This window comes from Scyliorhinus torazame, chromosome X, assembly GCF_047496885.1.
Source record: "Scyliorhinus torazame isolate Kashiwa2021f chromosome X, sScyTor2.1, whole genome shotgun sequence".
Lineage (NCBI taxonomy): Eukaryota > Metazoa > Chordata > Chondrichthyes > Carcharhiniformes > Scyliorhinidae > Scyliorhinus > Scyliorhinus torazame.
The window spans coordinates 32,180,526-32,201,162 of record NC_092738.1 but is presented as its reverse complement, the minus strand read 5'-3'; the positions used below and the strand labels follow the sequence as shown (position 1 = coordinate 32,201,162).

The following is a 20,637-nucleotide window of genomic DNA, read 5'->3' as shown; positions in this document are numbered from 1 at the left end:
GATGATGGACATTGCTGTGGTTCCGCAATGCAAGTCCACCAACTAGAGGAGTCCACAGATGGAGCAGTAGGCCAAACAAAAAACGGTTTCAGCCTATTTTCTCTTTCCTTTGTCTACTCGCTCCTCTCTCTCTCCTCGAGGCATTGCCTGTTTGCTTGTAGTACTGTTCTCGGTTATACAGTACTCCACTTAAGTGGTAATTTGTCACATGTCAGTGTGTACAATGAGTGTTAGCACCACAGCCAAGTCCAATCCTGCCCTTGCCTGACACACACATACTCCAGCCATTCTGAAATTCCACTCTAATGCCTGTATGTTCGTCAGCATGACAGATTTTGGAAAGACAAAAAATTGAATTTATATGGTGCCTTTTGCGTTTGATAAGGTTCCCCACGGTAGGCTATTGCTGAAAATACGAATGTGGGATTCAGGGTGGTTTCGCAGTTTGGATCAGAAATTGGCTGGCTGGAAGAAGACAAAGGGTGGTGGTTGATGGGAAATGTTCAGACTGGAGTCCAGTTACTAGTGGTGTACCACAAGGATCTGTTTTGGGGCCACTGCTGTTTGTCATTTTTATAAATGACCTGGAGGAGGGCGTAGAAGGATGAGTGAGTAAATTTGCAGATGACACTAAAGTCGGTGGAGCTGTGGACAGTGCAGAAGGATGTTACAAGTTACAGAGGGACATAGATAAGCTGCAGAGCTGGGCTGAGAGGTGGCAAATGGAGTTTAATGCAGAAAAGTGTGAGATGATTCATTTTGGAAGGAATAACAGGAAGACAGAGTACTGGGCTAATGGTAAGATTCTTGGCAGTGTGGATGAGCAGAGAGATCTCGGTGTCCATGTACATAGATCCCTGAAAGTTGCCACCCAGGTTGAGAGGGTTGTTAAGAAGGCGTACGGTGTGTTAGCTTTTGTTGGTAGAGGGATTGAGTTTCAGAGCCATGAGGTCATGTTGCAGCTGTACAAAACTCTGGTGCGGCCGCATTTGGAGTATTACGTGCAATTCTGGTCGCCGCATTATAGGAAGGATGTGGAAGCATTGGAAAGGGTGCAGAGGAGATTTACCAGAATGTTGCCTGGTATGGAGGGAAGATCTTTTGAGGGAAGGCTGAGGGACTTGAGGCTGTTTTCGTTAGAGAGAAGAAGGTTAAGAGGTGACTTAATTGAGGCATACAAGATGATCAGAGGATTAGATAGGGTGGATAGCGAGAGCCTCTTTCCTCGGATGGTGATGAAAATGAAATGAAATGAAAATCGTTTATTGTCACAAGTAGGCTTCAAATGAAGTTACTGTGAAAAGCCTCTAGTCGCCACATAGCTTTAAATTGAGCGGAGATAGATATAGGACAGATGTCAGAGGTAGGTTCTTTACTCAGAGAGTAGTAAGGGCGTGGAATGCCCTGCCTGCAACAGTCGGGGACTCACCAACACTAAGGGCATTTAAATGGTCATTGGATAGACATATGGACGATAAGGGAATAGTGTAGATGGGCTTTAGAGTGGTTTCACAGGTCAGCGCAACATCTGTAAGTTGTATTTTGGACACCCAGTATCAGCTGGATATATCGTACAAGTGGTGTTGCTTGTGAACTTTCAACAATGAGCCACTGCTGTGTGTCACTCTGGCCAGTGGCTGGAATGGATTTGATTCTCGTTTTCTTTCTTTTCCTCCAACCTTCTCCCCTCCCCCATCTCCAAAAGGCCTTTTAATTCGAGCTCTCTGATTGGCAAAGAGCCCGAGTGAAAAAGGCATCAATATACTTGGCTAAAATCGACCTCTGTTCCAAAGAAGTCAATATCTTCATAACCCTTGAGATTGCAATTTATTTTATATCCCCATTTCTCTACGCACCCCCTGAAGGGAAATCCAGGGAAAACCGTGGGGTGTTGAAGCGTCATCTATGTCCTCTCCTCATAAATTTTCATTAAAAATTTGCAATTCATGAGGGAAGATATTATTGTCTCAAGAGTAGCTGCAGGCTGGAAGCTTGTAAAGATGATCTTTAATCAACATCAAATTATGTGATGATGCAAGGATGTTGAGTGTCAAGTGATATTTCCGTGTGTTGGCAGCACATCTAAAGCCCTGAAACAGAGCTGTGATCAGCAGCAGTTATGAGGAGTATCCATTTTGTGTTCCTTGTCCTTTTTTGTATTGGGAAACCTAGCTGAAGGGCCAAGAACAGGTACAGATGAGAGGGGCCAATCAGCCCATCATAGGAACAGACCATCAACAGACCCTGTTCTGCCATCCATTCAGATTGTGGCAGATCTGTATTTTGACTCCATCTACCCACCAGTGCTCTATCTCTTGATTCCCTACCAGAATCTCTCACTCATGATCTTTTTTTTTAATAAACATTATATTTGGTTTTACAACAACGACAAAATAAACAGCATACTTAAGTCTATAAACATAGTGCAAAAAGCCTGCTTCCTCCCTTACAGGTCCCACCTTTATTAACCCCCTACTCTAATCTAAACTAACCCCCCCCCCCTTCTGCTGACGTTTAATTTTCTGCAAAGAAGTCGATGAACGGCTCCAGGCGAACATTGACCCTCTCAAGGCGAACTTGATTTTCTCCAAACAGAGAAAGCTCGCCATGTCAGACAGCCAGGCCTCCAACTTCGGGGGCTTTGAGTCCCTCCAAGCCAATAATATCTGCCTCCTGGCCACCAGGGAAGCAAAGGCCATAACATCTGCCTCTTTCTCCTCCTGGATTCCCGGGTCTTCCGACACCCTGAAAATCGCCACCTCCGGACTCGTTGTCACCCTTGTTTTTAACACCGTGGACATGACATCTGAAAACCCCTGCCAAAGTCCCCTAAGCTTTGGGCATGTCCAAAACATGTGGTCATGGTTCGCTGGCCCACCCGCACACCTTACGCACCTGTCTTCTACCCCAAAGAACCTGCTCATCCGGGCCACTGTCATGTGAGCCCGGTGAACAACCTTAAATTGTATCAGGCTGAGCCTGGCGCATGTTGTGGACGCGCTGACTCTACTCAACGTGTCCGCCCAGAGACCATCCTCTATGTCTCCTCCTAACTCCTCCTCCCATTTGCGCTTCAGCTCCTCAGTCTGCATGTCCTCTGACCCCATAAGCTCCTTATAGATGTCGGAGACCTTCCCTTCTCCCACCCACACTCTGGAGACTACCCTATCCTGAATCTCCCTTGGTGGTAGGAGCGGGAAGGTTGAGACCTGCCTACATAGGAAGTCCCGCACCTGCAGATACCTGAATTTGTTTCCCCTCGCCAATCCAATTTTCTCCTCCGGCTCCCTCAAGCTAGGAAAGCTCCCTTCTATAAACATATCCCCCACCCTCTCAATCCCTGCTCTCTGCCATCTCCGAAACCCCCCATCCATCCTTCCCGGGGCAAACCGGTGATTATTACAGATTGGAGACCAGACCGATGCATCCTCCGCTCCCACATGTCTCCGCCATTGCCCCCAGACTCTCAGGGCTGCCACCACCACTGGACTGGTGGAGTACCGTGCCGGCGGGAACAGCAGAGGCGCAGTTACCAACGCCCCCAAACTGGTGCCCTTACATGAAGCCGCCTCCATACGCTCCCATGCCGACCCCTCCCCCACCACCCACTTCCTGATCATGGCTATATTCGCCGCCGATTAATTGTTACTAAAGTTTGGCAGCGCCAGCCCCCCCCCCCCCCCCCCCCCCCCCCCCGGCTCCGCTCAAACATCCCTTTTTTACTCGCGGGGTCTTGCCCGCCCATACAAAGCCCGTGATAACTTTGTTAACCCGTTTAAAAAAGGACCGTGGAATAAAGATGGGGAGACACTGGAACACAAACAGGTATCTCGGAAGGACCGTCATCTTCACCATCTGGACCCTCCCAGCTAGTGACAACGGGAGCGCGTCCCATCTCCGAAAATCATCCTTCATTTGGTCTACCAGACGGGCCAGATTAAGTTTGTGCAGCCGTTCCCATTCCCGCGCCACTTGGATGCTGAGGTACCTAAAGCTTCCGCCTACCACTCTAAACGGCAGCTCCCCCAATCGCCTCTCCTGTCCCCTCGCCTGGATCGCAAACATCCCGCTTTTCCCCATATTTAGTTTATACCCCGAAAACTGGCCAAATTCCCCCAGAATCCTCATGATTTCTTCCATCCCCTCTGCTGGGTCCGATACATACAGGAGTAGGTCGTCTGCGTAGAGCGAGACTCTGTGTTCCACTCCCCCCCCCCCCAGACCAGCCCCTTGAGACTCTCAGCGCAGTTGCCAGCAGCTCTATAGCCAGCGCAAACAACAGTGGGGAGAGGGGGCACCCCTGTCTCGTCCCCCAGTGTAGTCTAAAATAGTCCGATGCTGTCCTATTCGTCCGTACGCTCACCACAGGAGCCCGATACAGCAACCTGACCCAGTCAATAAAGCCCCGCCCACATGCGAACCGTCCCAGTATCTCACACAGATATTCCCATTCTACCCGATCAAAAGCCTTCTCTGCGTCCATTGCGATCACTACCTCCACCTCCCTACCTTCCGGGGGCTTCATGATCGCATTTAGCAACCTTCTTACATTGGACACCAACTGCCTTCCCTTAACGAACCCCGTCTGGTCCTCCCCAATCACATCCGGAACACAGTCTTCAATCCTCGAGGACAAAAGTTTGACCAATAGTTTGGCGTCCACATTCAATAGGGATATCGGCCTGTAGGACCCACACAGCTCCGGATCCTTATCCCGCTTCAGAATCAGCGAGATCGCGGCCTGTGACATCGTCGGGGGAAGCACCCTTCTCTCCCTTGCCTCATTGAATGTCCTCATCAACACCGGCCCCAATATCCCAGAGAACATTTTATAGAACTCCGCTGGGTACCCATCCGGTCCCAGAGCTTTACCCGACTGCATGGCCTTCAGCCCCTCCACTATCTCTTTGATCCCGATTGGGGCCCCCAGCCCTTCTACCAGCTCCCCGTCCACCTTTGGGAAATGCAGCCCCCCTATGAAGCGCCTCATCCCCTCTGGCCCCGGTGGGGGTTCCGACCCATACAGCCTACTATAAAACTCCTTAAATGCCTTATTCACCCCTGCTGAGTCTCCCATTTCCAGTCTTTACTTTCCTTATCTCTCTGGCTGCCTCCCTCTTTCTAAGCTGCTGTGCAAGCATTCTGCTGGCCTTCTCTTCATGCTCATAAATCGCCCCCCTCGCCTTTCTCAGCTGCTCCACCGCCCTCCCTGTGGTTAACAAGCCGAACTCCGTCTGTAGCCTCCGCCGTTCCCTTAAAATCCCAGCCTCAGGGGTCTCCACATACCTCCTATCGATCTGTAGTATCTCCTTTACCAGTCGGTCCGTTTGTGTCCTGTCTACCTTCTCTCTCTGGGCCGGTATCGAGATCAGCTCCCCTCTTACTACCGCCTTCAATGCCTCCCAGCCCACCGCTGCCGAAATTTCCCCCGTGTCATTGACCTCCAGGTAATTCTGAATATATTTCCTCAACCGCCCGCACACCTCCTCGTCTGCTAAAAGCCCCACGTCTAACCTCCCATGCGGGCGCTGATTACGGTCTACACTAACCTGTAGGTCAACCCAGTGCAGGGCATGGTCTGAGATTGTGATCGCCGAGTACCCCGTGTCCACCAACCCATCAGTAAGGCCCTGCTCAGAGTAAAGAAATCAATCTGGGAGTACACTTTATGCACGTGTGAGTAGAAGGAGAACTCCTTCACTCTCGGCTGCCCAAATCTCCATGGGTTCCCCCCCCCCCCCCCCCCCCCCCCCCCCCAAACTGCTCCATGAATCTTTTTAGTTCCCTTGCCATTGCTGGCACCCTGCCCGTTTTTGAGCTTGACCGGTCCAAGCCAGGGTCCATAACTGTGATAAAGTCCCTTCCCATGACCAGTTTAGGCGAATCCAGGTCCGGTATCTTCCCCAGCATCCTCTTCATGAACTCTACATCGACCCAATTTGGCGCGTACACATTTACTAGCACCACCTGCACTCCCTCCAATTTCCCACTGACCATAATGTACCGGCCTCCCACATCCGAAACTATTCTTCCCGCCTCAAACACCACACGCTTGTTGATCAGAATCGCAACCTCCCTGGTCTTCGAGTCCATTCCCAATGAAAAACCTGTCCGACCCAACCTTTCCTTAACCTAATCTGGTTAACTACTCTAAGGTGCGTCTCCTGCAGCATTACCACATCCGCCTTCAGTCCTCTCAAGTGCGCGAACACGCGTGCCCTCTTGACCGGCCCATCGCGCCCTCTTACATTCCAGGTGATCAGTCTAGTTGGGGGGCTCATCGCCTCCCCTTCACCGATCAGCCATCCCCACACCTCCACCAGCCTGCCCCTAGGCAGCCTCCGTCCCCGACCTCCTCACTGTCCCTCAGCAGAAGTCCCTCCCTCGTCAGCAGAACATTTTCCCCCCCTTCTCCCCCCCCTAGTAACAGCACAAAATAAATTAACCCCTTTGATAAGCCTAAGATCACCCCCCACTACGCTTCCGTAAACTAGCCCGCCCAGCTAGCTTGGTGGCCCTCGCTCCTGGCGCCAGACAATCTCCCACCTATTGTTCTCCCCCCCCCCCCCCACTCATACATACATATTCAAATGAAAACCAATCCCAACACAATTGCCCGACCGAGATGAAAGAGAACCCAAGCTGAACACATAATTTTAAAAAGGGATCAAGCGAAAGATCCAGCATCTGAACAAACACACCTCCATCCCCCAACAGCGCAAATGCAAACTACCTTACACAGCTCTGCAACTGGCCCCAGATCCATGCAGCAGGCATAACAAATAACATCCGAAAAAGCAAGAAACAAGAGACTTTTTAAAAAAAACCATAAACACTACAGCAAAATTCAAAGTTCTCAGTCCGACACCAGTCCTTTCCTTTTCGCGAAGTCCAGCGCTTCCTCAGGCGACTCAAAATAGTAATGTTGCTCCTCGTGTGTGACCCAGAGACGGGCCGGATTCAACAGCCCGAACTTCACCTTTTCCTTGAAAAGGGTCGACCTGATCTGGTTAAACCCCGCTCTTCTCCTGGCCACCTCCACACTCAGATCTTGATAGATCCTCAGGATACTGTTGTCCCATTTGCAGCTCCGTGTCTGCTTGGCCCACTGTAAAACGCGCTCCTTATCCAGGTATCTGTGGAATCTCACCACCATTGCCCTCGGGGTGTCTCCCATTCGCGGCTTCCTCGTGAGCGCTCTGTGAGCCCTGTCCACCTCCAAGGGTCGGGGGAATGCCCCATCCCCCAGCAGCTTCTCGAACATGCCCGCGATGTACGCCCCTGCATCCGCTCCTTCGGACCTCTCCAGGAGCCCAGCGATCCTCAAACTCTGCCGACGGGACCTATTCTCTAGGTCCCCCACCTTCTCCAGGAGTCTTTTCTGCTGGTCTCTCAGCATCCCCACCTCCAACTCCACCGCTGTTTGATGTTCCTCCTGGTCAGCCAGCGCCTTCTCTACTTTCTGGATCGCCCAATCTTGGACATCCAATCTAAGTTCCAGCTGCGAAATTGCCTCTTTAATCGGGTCCAAACATTCCTGCTTCTGCTTGGCGAAGCCTTCCTGGATCACTTGCATCAACTGCTCCGTTGACCGCTGGGTCAACAAACCAGAAGTCCGGTCCTCCGCCATGCTGTCTCCCGCTGCAGCTTCAGCCCAAGCCTTCTCTGTCCGTCTGTTTCTGCCTTTGCGAGCACTTCTAGTCCACCTCTCCATGGACCGATGTGGGAATTTAGTTCACAATTGCCTCTGTCATCAATTTTTCAACTCCAGTCTGGTAAAAAATCGGGGGAAAAGGTCCAAAAGTCTGACCTGAGCGGGAGCCCCCAAATGTGCGACTTACTCCTTCATAGCCGCCACCGGAAATCCGATCTCTCATGATCTTGAAATATCTAGTTGATCCCAGATTTTTAAGAACCTCTGCATGAAGAAGCACTTCCTAATTTCTGAAGTAGCCTCACTCTAATTTGAATATTGTGTGTTATTATCATTATTATTATTGTTTTTGATTCCTACATCACGGAAAATAGTTTACCTATCAACCCCTTTTATCATTTTCAACACCTCAATTAGATCACCCCATAACTTTCGAAACCAAGCTTATGCAACCTGTCCTCATAATTTAGCCCTTTTAGCCTCAGTATCATCCTGGTAAATCTGAGCTGCGCAAGGTCAAACACATTCTTCTTGAGATATGATGCACACAACTGCCGGGGTCTGACCAAGGCTCTGTACATTTAGCTCATTTATAAAAGCTTACATCTGAATTTAAACCGCCTCCACACATTTTGCACCCATTGTCCTATCCATCCGTGGGATGTAACCATCATTTCAGTTGCTCATCCTTAAATGCTCTTGAACTTCAGAGGGTATTTTTTTTAAGGAGTCAACCACATTGCGTGGAACTGGAGTAAGAATGGCAGATTTCCTTCCCTCGAGGGCATTACTGATGGGATTTTGCAAGAATCTATAATGCATTGTCATCATTAGACTTTTAATTCCAACATTTTAATTCAATTCAAATTTCACCCGAGTACCAGAGCATTACTTTGGGCCTCTGGCTTACTAGTCCAGTGTCAATACCACTACGCCATCACCTACTCTGGCATTACGACAAGGTCTCCACCAGGGTTGAGAAGAGTAGCTAAGAAGACGGGAAGCTTGAGGTCAAGGTGACGCCAAATTTGGTTTTCCAAGCCTGAAAATTGTAGGAAAAAAGGGAGTCTGAGGGTGCTGAAAAGCTCCAAAGTGGAGTTGTGGGAAAGAGTGTTGCAGTGGGAGTAGGTCATATGGTCTCTTGAGCCTGCTCCACCGAAGATCTCAACTCCACTTTCCCACCCTACCCCTGAATCCCTTAGTGCTCAAAAATCTAACCATCTCAGTGTTGCATATACTCCACGAGGGTCATGAGAGAATTCCAAGGATTCAAACTCTCGGAGTGAACAAACCTCTTTTTAAAAAAATAAATTTAGAGTACCCAATTAATTTTTTCCAATTAAGGGGCAATTTAGCGTGTCCAATCCACCTACCTGCACATCTTTGGGTTGTGGGGGTGAAACCCACACAAACACGGGGAGAATGTGCAAACTCCACACGGACAGTGACCCAGGGCCGGGATCGAACCTGGGACCTCGGCGCCGTGAGGCACCACTGCACCACCATGCCGCCCGAAGAAATTTCTTCTGATCTAAATGTGAAATGGCTGACCCCGTCTCCTGAAACCGTGACCCTGGACTCTTCAGCCAGGGGAAAGAGCCTCCAAGCATCTACACTCTTAAACTCTCTGAAGCATTTTCCACATTTCCATAAGATCACCTCTCTTTCTTCTAAATTACTTGGAGAGCGAGCAGAGAAGCAAAATACCTCTGATTCTGGAGATCTGAAATAAAAACAAGAAAATGCTGGCAATACTCCGATCTGGCAGAACATGTTGCCAAACCTGCAGAGAATGTAGGCCCACTCTAATCAGGAAAATCTTGATGTCAATGCAGCGAGGGTGGATGGAAAACACAGGTTGGGTAGGGTGTCCTGTTTACAGCCTGGGGGATCTGTTATTGTTCCTTCCAATACCATAAAAGATTCAGAAGCACAAGGTCAACCTGAGGAGAGATGTGCTGCTGCTCTATTATGTATAACGTCACTGTGTAAAACTGCAAGACCAGTTTCCTCTGCTTTTAATGTTGTAACTATATATTTCGTCAAGATTTGCCGTTCCAATAATCCTTCTAATTTGGAAACTGGAGGAGTTTCATTAAAATAATATTTGTAATGTTTTATTTTATTCTTTCATGGGATGTGGCTGGGCCAGCGTTTGTTGCCCATCTCTGACTGCCCTTGAACTGAGTATCTTGCTTTCAAAGGGGCAGTTCAGAGTCGACCACAATGACATGGTCTGGAGTCGCATGCAAGCCAGACCAGGTAAGGTGGCAGATTTCCTTCCCGAGCGGGCATTAATGAACAATTGCTGATAGTTTCATGGTCACTATTTGACTAGTTTTCAATTCCAGAATTATTAAGTAATTACATTTTTTACATTTAATTAATTGAATTTAAATTCCACCAACAGCTGTGGTGGGATTTGAACCCGTGTCCCCAGAGCATTAGCCTGGGTGGGCCTCTGGATTTCTAGTCCAGTGACATTACCACTATACCATCCTCTCCCTTCAGCATGTTTGCATGACTTGGAAAACTGTTTCACTGAGGAAAAGTTTATCATTTATCTGTCTGTGTTAACAATCGGTGCAGACTCAATGGGCCGAATGGACTGCACTGTAAATTCTATGAATTGAAATAATCGTCTTATCTGTTTCCTAATAGCACTTGGTAAGAAATGTGAAATTGGCATATGTATATTGCAGCAACAGAAGTTACAAATGGGGCAGTTCTGACAGGTGCCTGTCCATTATACAGCACTTGCCATCTAAAAGATTTCTTCATTCCCCTGCAGATGCAATCAGTGCCACCAATCCACGAGTCATTGACGATGCGCGAGCACGTAAACTGTGCGCTGACCTCAAACGCTGCATGTATTATGAGACCTGTGCAACATATGGACTAAACGTCGATCGAGTGTTTAACGAAGGTACTGACTTTGCTGCAGTATTAGTATTGAATTCGTCATTCACCCTCGAGAACCTCTCCTAAAGGGGATGGGGAAAGGGATGAAGAGGGTTGGCACAGTCACAGTGGGCTGATTAGTCTCCTTCTGTACAATAAAATTTGAATGGTTTTGATAAGTGACAGTCTGTGCATGCCTATTTGCAAGTTAACTGGCAATTAATGGCATCACAGCTGAGCCTGATCAATCCTCACTTCACGTTCACACGTTCATTAATGGTCACTGAATAAAATCAGACGGGGAATCCCACGAGTGGCACAGTGGTTAGCACAGCGGTGAGGACCCGGGTTTGATCCCGGCTCTGGGTCACTGGCCGTGTGGAGTTTGCACATTCACCCCCTGTGTGTTCGTGGGTCTCACCCCCACAACCCAAAGATGTGCAGGGGAGGAGGATTAACCACGCTAAATTGCCCCTTAATTCAAAACAAAAAAAGAATTGGTTACTCTAAATTTATTTGAAAAAGCAATGGAATCCCCAGCTCATTTATTTTTCTCCTCCGTTTACCAATTATAGTGTCCCTACTCCCTGTCAACTGAGATCAACTCACCCAGCACTGGTACCACCCTGTGTCTTTATAGCTCCGAATTTGTGGCTTTACCTGGAAGATGTCAGGAGAGCCTACTTCTCACCTTGTTGAGTTTGGCAGCTCTCTGAACCTCCGTGTTTTGCACTGGCTCCTTTCCCCAGACTGGCAGCAACAATGTAAACAGCTGTTGGCTGAATGCTCTTATTCAGGCTGAACGCTCGGTTCGAATTGATTGTCCGTGAAGACCTTCCTCACGGAGAGTGTGAAGTGACAGTCAGAAAACCATTGCGCCTTTTCTCAAAATTCATAGAATTACTACTGTGCAGAAGGAGGCCATTCGGCCCATTGAGTCGGCACAGGCCTTCTGAAAGAGCACCCTACCTAGGGTCAGGCCCCCATCCTATCCCCTTAACCCAGTAACCCCACCTAACCTAACCTCTAACCTTTTGGACACTAAGGGGCAATTTAGCATGGCCAGTTCACCTAACCTGCACATCTTTGGACTGTGGGAGGAACCGGAGCACCCGGAGGAAACCCACACAGACATGGGGAGAACGTGCAGACTCCACACAGCCAGTGACCCAAGCCGGGAATATAACCCGGATCCTTGGCGCTGTGAGGCAGCCGTGCTGACCACTGTGCCACTGTGTCGCCCATTCATCGACAATGTCACCAGGAAGGAGTTCTATCTTCTATCTAATGACATGAAATGATACAGGATGGTTTGTAAATGCTCAAAGGCCCTTGCATCAGGACTTTAGCTAACAGTGAATTGGAACAATTAAATGATCCACTAAGTGCAAGCCTCGCAGAGCCTTCGCAAGAGATGACAGAAGAACAAAAGCACTTGCATTTATAAACCATCTTTCACAACCTTAGGATATTACAAAGTACCTCACGAAAATGAAATGCTTTTTGAATATCCCAGCGTAACCTACCTCGCACCAAGTCCCGTCCAGGTGCTATATAAATACAAGTTGTTGTTGTAGTGTGGTCACTTTTGTATTGTAGGGAAAGCTGAGATAATGGAATATCTGTTTGTCCAATAAGTCTTTTTCAAGGGAGGGTGGATTCACTGCCCCAAAAGGCTGTACATCACGATTGTGCTTGTGTGGAACATGACCATTTGTCAGCTAAAATGGAAATGAACAAGTGCAGGTTCAGCTTTTACTGTTTGTTTTTGAGTAGTGATTGCTGGCTTCTGATGGCGAATTCTTGTACGCGATGATCTGCAGTGTGCAGACAAGTGCAAATAATCTAGGGTGGTTGAGTGCCTGTGACAGGAAACCTTAATTCTGTGAGAAAAGTAGAAATAGTCTGAAGGAGGAAGGCTAAATACAGCACCCGCACTGTTGCTGCTTCCCAAACCATGAGCAAGTCAAGTGTGTGACAAGCTGATCCAGCAAATGTCAGCGTAGCTGGGATATTAAGCCAGATTCTGTGTGATTGCTGGTAAGCTCTTTCAAGTCTCTGGGTGACATGAGGTTGCAGCTCAATATTAATTGCTGTCTTTTATTTCTCCTCTGAGATATAGTTGGACTCTGAGCGGTCTGATTCAAAATCCTGGAGCGAATTTTAATATGTATTGCCCACGATCTCAACCTTTGCCCTTTGTGGAATGGGCATGCATTATCAGGGAGTTGGGCACAATGGAAGATCACACAAACCAGGCACTCTTGACTGCCATCCCCAGAATCCCAAATTGCTCTCCCATTAGGTGAAGCTTTGCACCAGGAATGCGGAATTGTACCATTCATCCTTCTCCCCTGTTTGGTGCTTTGGAGGGATTTCCCCCTTCTTGACATTGTGTTAATGTGTTTAAAATAAAATGTAGCAATTTCAAGCGAATGTGTTAACTGCTCATTATTAATATCCGAAGGGGTAACATTGGGGCCTCCATGTTTCTTAAACAAGTGGTGTGAGGAACAAGCAGACATAAATTCTGGATGGAGTGAGATTGATGGGCTGAATGAATGATCCCCCCCCAACCCCCACACACCGTTTTGCACGATCACTATATTTTGGCTGCTTGAAGATTTTTAATAAGAAAATTAATGTTTTTATTTCATTTTAAAAAAATTTAGAGTACCCAATTCATTTTTTCCAATTAAGGGGCAATTTAGCGTGGCCAATCCACCTACCCTGCACATCTTTGGGTTGTGGGGGCGAAACCCACACAGACACGGAAAGAATGTGCAAACTCCACACAGACAGTGACCCGGGGCCGGGTCGAACCTGGGACCTTGGCATCATGAGGCAGCAGTGCTAACCCGCTGCGCCACTGTGCTCCCTGAAAATGAATGTTTTAAAAATTATAATTGTACATCTGCAAGCATCCGTTCCCCCCCCCCCCCCCCCTCCCCCCAGGCCCAGACCCGAGCTGATGACCATTTCAGAACAAGTTGCCACGAGCAGCTTTAATTTAAATGCAGTTATTGAAAATGTTTCATAATGAATTGGAACTTGCAGCTTGCATGTAATGCACTTTCAAAATGACAGGATACTGGCCCACAATCTATTCAAGAAATGTTAAGGAAAAGGAACCCTGCTGATTCTAATAATTGAATTAGCAAAGTCAGCTATTAAAGGGGCAGTCTTCAGAAGAAATGTTGGTGGGGGGGGGAAAGGTCAAATGCTGTACTAGTTTTATCAAAACCTATTTAAAAAAATTCCAATTAAGGGGCAATTTAGCGAGGCCAATCCACCTACCCTGCTCATCTTTGGGTTGTGGGGGTGAAACCCACGCAGACACAGGAAAAATTCAAAACTTACTTATATAGTTTAATCTTTGAATTGTGTCTCTTGCACACATGAAGTAATATTGGCGAAAAAGAACTGTCCCCTGTTCTGGCTGCTGTTCTTCCTCGGCAACCCTCATTGGGATCCTTTAAGACGTTATACCCGAGTATGAGGCAGTCACCGACTTGGTCTCTCTATTTTTGTCAACAAAATTGGCATCTGGGCTCTTGGAGTTATGGAATTCCTGTTGCCACGACAATTTGGCGTGCTTGTTTTTATCTTTTTATTTCCGAATCTCCTCTATCTATGCCTTGTTAACACAGCGCAGCTTCTCGACCAGCAATTTTCCAAGAGGCCTCACTTTTATTTTTCTTTCAGTCGCACAGAAGATCTCGGCCATTAAGAAACAGCACCTTTTTGCCACGTCATGCAAGTCTCTGCCAAGCTCTCCAAGCCATTCAACTGCATCCACCCCAGTCTCTACCATCCACAGCAGCCAGGTGAGAGAATGATAAGCTCAGGAAACACGTGGTGCACCCTCTCCGAATCATTGAAAGGTTTTGGTGGAGAAAATATTGAGCCCCTGATTGAGATGTTGGGCAGGTGCATCACTCCCAGGCTTCCCAAAATACTGTCCACCCAATTGCTGTATGTATCTGCAGAACGGTATGTATCCTTTCAACTGTTCTTCCCACTCTTGCCAAGAAATGGCTTTTCCCCACCCCCAAAAAATATACTTTTATTCATTGAATTAGTAAAGGTACGTGAATTTGGAGCTGGTTTAGCTCAGTGGGCTAGACAGCTGGTTTGTGATGCAGAACAAGGCAGCAGCACGGGCTCAATTCATGTACCAGCCTCCCTGAACGGGTGCCAGAATGTGGCGACTAGGGACCTTTCACAGTAACTTCATACTTGTGACAATAAACAATTAATAATAATAATAATCGCTTATTGTCAGAAGTAGGCTTCAATGAAGTTACTGTGAAAAGTCCCTAGTCGCCACATTCCGGCGCCTGTTCGGGAAGGCCGGTACGGGAAATGAACCCGCGCTGCTGGCATTGTTCTGTATTACAAGCCAGCTGTTTAGCCCACTGCGCTAAACCAGCCCCTAATTATTATTATTATTATTTGTTCAAATTTGACATTACATAAAGTGCAATAAATGATGATGATAATCGCTTATTGTCACAAGTAGGCTTCAAATGAAGTTACTGTGAAAAGCCCCTAGTTGCCACATTCCGGCACCTGTTCAGGGAGGCTGGTACGGGAATTGAACCGTGCTGCTGGCCTGCCTTGGTCTGCTTTAAAAGCCAGCGATTTAGCCCTGTGCTAAACCAGCCCCAACTGAGACAAAGATCAATTTCCTTCAATACAGTACATGAGATGCTTCATATACAGCCCAAAGGGTTTTACCCGGGTTCCTGCCCCAGTATACCATGGTGGGAGGCCCTTATGCAGTGGCCTTTCTCCATTCAGCCTTAGTGGTGGCTTATCCCGAGCTTTAATCCATATCTCAGCATGTCATCCTGCACTTTGGAATGTGCCAGGCTGCAAAATTCAGTCGTCGCCCACTCTCTGTACTGGAAAATCAGCCCATTTCGGGCAGACCAAAGAGCTTTCTTGGTGAATTATTTTACCAAGTTGATGGTCCTCCAGCAGTAGTTGACGTTTATCCCAGTCTGTCCCTGGGACCAGCCCAAAGAACACTGAGACAAAACATGCATCTCTTTCTAGATCTGCTGTTGAGAAACAGCTTGGCTTCTACCAGACGGTAAAGTGGGGACTGGGAATTCAGTGTGTGGGGAAACAGGTCAGGGTCTCACATCACACTGTACCCCTTCAAAGGCAAGTCTGAACCTGTTGTCCATAGACCATTCTTAGTCCTATCAAACTGTGTTGGCTCAGACTAGCATTTTAGCTGGGCAAGTGTCACAAAACAGATTGAATGTTCATTATATTGGACGTGTTGTGTGCCTATTATCTGAATTGCCATAAATTAGGAGAGGGGAGTGTGCAGCGGGTCCTGTGTGCCCTCGTACACCAGTCGCTGAAGGTAAGCATGCAGGTGGTAAAGAAGGTTAATGTTATGCTGGCCTTCATTGCTAGAGGATTGGAGTACAGGAGCAGGAATGTCTTGCTGCAATTGTACAGGGCCTTGGTGAGGCCACACCTGGACTATTGTGAGCAGTTTTGGTCTCCTTTTCTGAGGAAGGATGTTTTTGTTCTAGAGGGAGCGCAGCAAAGGTTTGCCAGACTGATTCCTGGGATGATGGGATTGACGTACGAGGAGAGATTGAATCAGTTAGGATTGTATTCGCTGGAGTTCAGAAGAATGAAGGAGGAATCTCATAGAAACCTATAAAATTCTAACAGGACTGGACAGGGTAGATGCAGGGAGGATGTTCCTGATGGTGGGGAGTGTCCAGAACCAGGGGTCACAGTCTGAGGATACGGGGTAGACCATTTAGGACGGAGATGAGGAGAAATTTCTTCACCCAGAGAGTGGGTGGCCTGTGGAATTCATTACCACAGGAAGTAATTGAGGCCAAAACATTGAATATATTCAAGAAGCAGTTAGATATAGCACTGGGGTGAAGGGGATCAAAGGCTATGGGGAGAAAGCAGGATTCGGCTATTGAGTTGGATGATCAGCCACGATCATAATGAATGGCAGAGCAGGCTCGAAGGGCCGAATGGCCTCCTCCTCCTATTTGCCGCTGTCTCTCGGCTCTGGGCAAATTCACAATTAGCACCTTTACTTCAGGCATGTAATTAAAGTATCACATGACTTCCAGCAAACCAAACAGCTGTTTTGTATGATGCACTCCAGGACTGAAACTAGACCTGTTCACTCTTTGCCTTTAAACATTAATAATAGCCTGTGAGACTCTTTACTGCTGGAGATCAATGTGTTATATAATATGTACACCGGTAATGATCAGTGTGCATCCTGGTAGTTCAGTCCATGTCATTGTCTTGTGATTAACTTGAATTAGAGCTTGCAAAAGATTTTTTGGATCAGCAGTGTGTCTGATACACGTAAAGCCAGTGTCATGTTTAAGAGTCTCCAAACCAAACTACTGAGAACCCCACACAGGAGTTTCTCTTTGCCTGACCTGGAATGCATAGCCTCTCTGAGAAGCGCCACATCTCACTCCGCTAACTCCAGGAACTTCCACAAGGGTTGGCAGAGTCCAGGCTTTGGAGCTTTCAGGATTATGCAAAGGTACTGTTGGAGTTTAACCAGATAAATTTGTGCAGTTTGCATGTACAGAGTATTGGTAAGCTGCCTATTCAGCTAAGGTTGCCCTAACTGTTGGGGTACTGGCTTATTTTCTACACCAGAGTGGGAACTGTCCTAACCCCCGGTGCAAGGGGGCGATCCTTCAGCACCAGCTGCCTTGGCTGAGCACAGAATCACCCCATGAATATCATTTCCATTGTAATGAAGGTTTTACTGTACCTTCAAATCCAATGTCAATTGAAAGAATGTTCTGGAAGAATCTTATTGCTCGATCTTTAAAGTTTTGATGGTAACTTCACTTCAATCTTTTCCTCCTGCCCACTCCGTTCCTTTTGCAGGCAAGCAACGGTGGCAACATGAGTGATTATTCCTCTTCTCTTCCTTCCACTCCGAATATTAGTCATCGGGACCTGCGGGCTGATGTTTGCCAAGCTTCCGGTACCCCGGGTTCCGTCCGCAAACACTCGAAAAGACGTGCAAGTCTGTTCACTGTGAGTACTTGTCTGTTGGATTCACTGAGCTGTTTAGGAAATAGCTGACAAGAGTTTTCGAGAGAACATTGCAGGTATTTTCCAGCAATGTGTGTTAGCCCGTTTGAGCATAGCTCAAGATTAATTCTCCACATGGGCGATTTCGGGCCTGAAACGATAGCCATGTGGTATCATGTACCAAGAATGAGTGAACTCATGAATAAATTACCATAATGAGCTCCAGCTATTCTCCTCTCGCCCTATTCATTGCTCGTCCAACACTGTTGCATCATCCAGTCTCAGCTTCGTCACATTATCATTCAAATTCTCTACCCTAGAGGGCTGTAGATGTTCAGTCACTATGTTGACCCAACACGGACGCGCAAGGGGGGAAATCAGCAGGGGAGCTACCTTGTCCCCAGGGGAGTCCTTTGCAAGGGACAGTTTGAAGCCTCGAAACAGGTTTTTTCCCTGTCTGGGTGATGGTGTGGGGAGACCCAGTAAATCGCTCATTTTTAGGCTGCTACACGTATGGTCTCTCTGGAAACATACAGATAGTTTTGTGTAATAAACTAGTAAACTGTTACTAAATTAAGCTCGGTACCATCCTGCACAGAAGTGCCTCCTTACTACCTCGGACATTAAGGCTGCATTTAGTTTCCTTATTTCCTTTCTGATTGAGATTAACTAATTCCGCACTAACTGGACACTGATAGTTAATGAGCTCCCTGGGCAAAGTCCGTTTTAATATTAAAACAAACCCATGGTGTAGCCAATGTGGTTAAGATTTTGGATGATTTCCATGTTGGTGTCATTCAATTGCCCCTGTCCTGTGGGGCTCAGTGGCCCAGTTGTACATCCCATTACCATGACTTGTTTCTTGGGCTCTTATACAGGACATCATACTGCCAACAGGGATCAGTGCACCTGGTTTTCTGTGCTTTGTTTAATATGAGCATTTTGTTGTCCTTGCGGGGGTCTCTCTATTTAAAGCATGATGCCAAAATATCAAAGTGCATTAACTAATTCAGTTGAATCCTGACAAGTGCTTTTGCCATGGAGCCAAGAGATTTTATGCTTCAGTTCAGATGCACGTGAATCAGAATTTCCACAACCTGCGGATTAGTACAGTCAGTTCCCAGGTCCTTGACTAAGTGGATTGCAGTACATTCAGTATAAATTTAGCAAAGAGGAATCATGGTCTGGTCCTTCTGCCTCACTCCTTTCCTCCATTGCTCTCTTTCACCATCACTCTCTCTGTCTCCTCCTCTCTTACCTACAGGAGTCTATCACTTTGTCGGACATTACACCTCAGGCAAGCCATCACGATTGGCTCAAATATCATTTTAAAGATGGTCTCAAATGGCTTAATCAGCAACAATCACAGAACAAAACAGTCACCACTTTGATTTACTAACTGGGACTCACCCAGCAGAGAAGTAACACATAAAAGTGCTCAGTTTTTTTTTTTTTGCAAACTGATTTGAGCAATCATTTCTAACACAATAAACGCTGGGGGAAAAATGAAATCTATCCATCCAGTTGTCTCCACAGTTGCTGCAATTCCGTGCAATAATATTTTCTTCCAGCGGTCTGTCCCCGAGTGCCTTGAGTTTCTGTGATCTTGAGTTATTTGAACCCCCCTCCCCACCATCTTAATATTGGGTGCCATCGTGCATGTATTTTTGCCAGCTTCATTTCAGGATCGACTGACTGAACACCACGGCTGAGTAAACTCTGAATTGGTAAAGGGAGAAAGAGATGGATGATGTGTGGGTGGAGGGTCAAGGGCTGCAGTCTGCATCCTAAAGTGTAACCCAAGTTAACCTGAGAAAAAAATATTTCACCTCGAGGGTGGGTGTCCTTGTGTGATCTGAACTGGACATTGTGCCTTTCGCACATGTCCTAATGTGAAGTGCAGCAGTCTTTCAGTAGCCGCACTCAAAACACTTGAGTTGGGATTGTGGTGGATGTGAATTATGAAGCCAAATTCTTTACTGACTTCCCTCGAACTGTCCGAGTGCTGAGAGGAGCAGAGGCTGGAGTGGAGATAATCAACCCAAAAGTTTCAGCAAAGCTGGGAGGCTAGGAAACTCATTTCACTGAACCTGTCAGCAATTGTTTTTCAGAATGTTCCTTTTTCTGTTGACGTGTTTGATAAAGGATTCAGAGTCTGTTTGTCAATTGAAAGTCCTTTACCGAGAAGTAACAGCTGCTGGCCAGTCATTCCGAATCAGTGGTTTTATTCTCCTGTGGAAAAATAGGACAGATATGATTGTAATAGCTGGCAAAAGAGCTATTGCTCTCAATCGTTCATCCCTGTAGCTGGAAAACCGAATATGTTGTGAACCGTTGTTCGCTTTGAGAGAAGAGCTGGACCTCACTAGGAGGATGGGACATCACAATGTATGTGAAGGATGCCAGGGGAACGGTCACAGTAGTCCAATATTACAATAGTGCCACCATTGTATGCAGGAGTACAGCGGCTTTTCAGACTTGCTGACAGATCGGGGTGATTGTTTGTACTTGTCCTCGCCGTGGTCTGGCCCTGATTCAGCCACTTACTCTGCCTTTATACAGTCAGGCCTCAGCAGTACATTTATTCTAATAACTGTCAGCACAGTAACCACTCCAAGTTATTTAGTTCCAGACACAGGAAGGGTTAACGAGAGCAAGCCCTTCAAGCTTCGGTTTGACACAATTTTCGCGCTCCCTCCACAGGCTCGGCGGGGAAGCGATGCAGAACGGAGGAGTTTGGACAGTAAAGCGGATAACATTGGAAGTGGTCGTGCAATTCCAATTAAACAGGTGGGTTTCTGCTCTGTGTCCATTACCTTCCCCACTCATTCCTACTCAACACCACTCCTCCCATTTGTGAAATGCCCTGGGATATTTTGGTAATTAAAGGCATTTTATGAACACAAATTGTTCTTTATAAAGGTGCATAAAATTATGCAAGCTTATCATCTCCAATATGCAGTTTCTTTGTTTTTTTTTGTGACAATTTCCTCTTTTCTGTTCCCACGCCTGGCAGGTGCCAC

The 20,637-nt window shown here is 47.1% G+C and overlaps 1 protein-coding gene across 4 annotated transcripts in view; it reads left to right on the top strand.

Annotated features, from left to right (window-relative positions):
* Positions 1 to 20,637, top strand: part of LOC140405491 (arf-GAP with GTPase, ANK repeat and PH domain-containing protein 1-like) — a 196,809-nt gene that overhangs the window by 138,518 nt on the left and 37,654 nt on the right. For all 4 annotated transcript variants that reach the window (XM_072494008.1, XM_072494009.1, XM_072494006.1 and 1 more), the window contains exons 6-9: positions 10,446 to 10,580; positions 14,261 to 14,382; positions 17,465 to 17,617; positions 20,318 to 20,404. In XM_072494008.1, the coding sequence (XP_072350109.1) occupies positions 10,446 to 10,580; positions 14,261 to 14,382; positions 17,465 to 17,617; positions 20,318 to 20,404 (497 nt within the window). The remainder of the gene's footprint in view (positions 1 to 10,445; positions 10,581 to 14,260; positions 14,383 to 17,464; positions 17,618 to 20,317; positions 20,405 to 20,637) is intronic.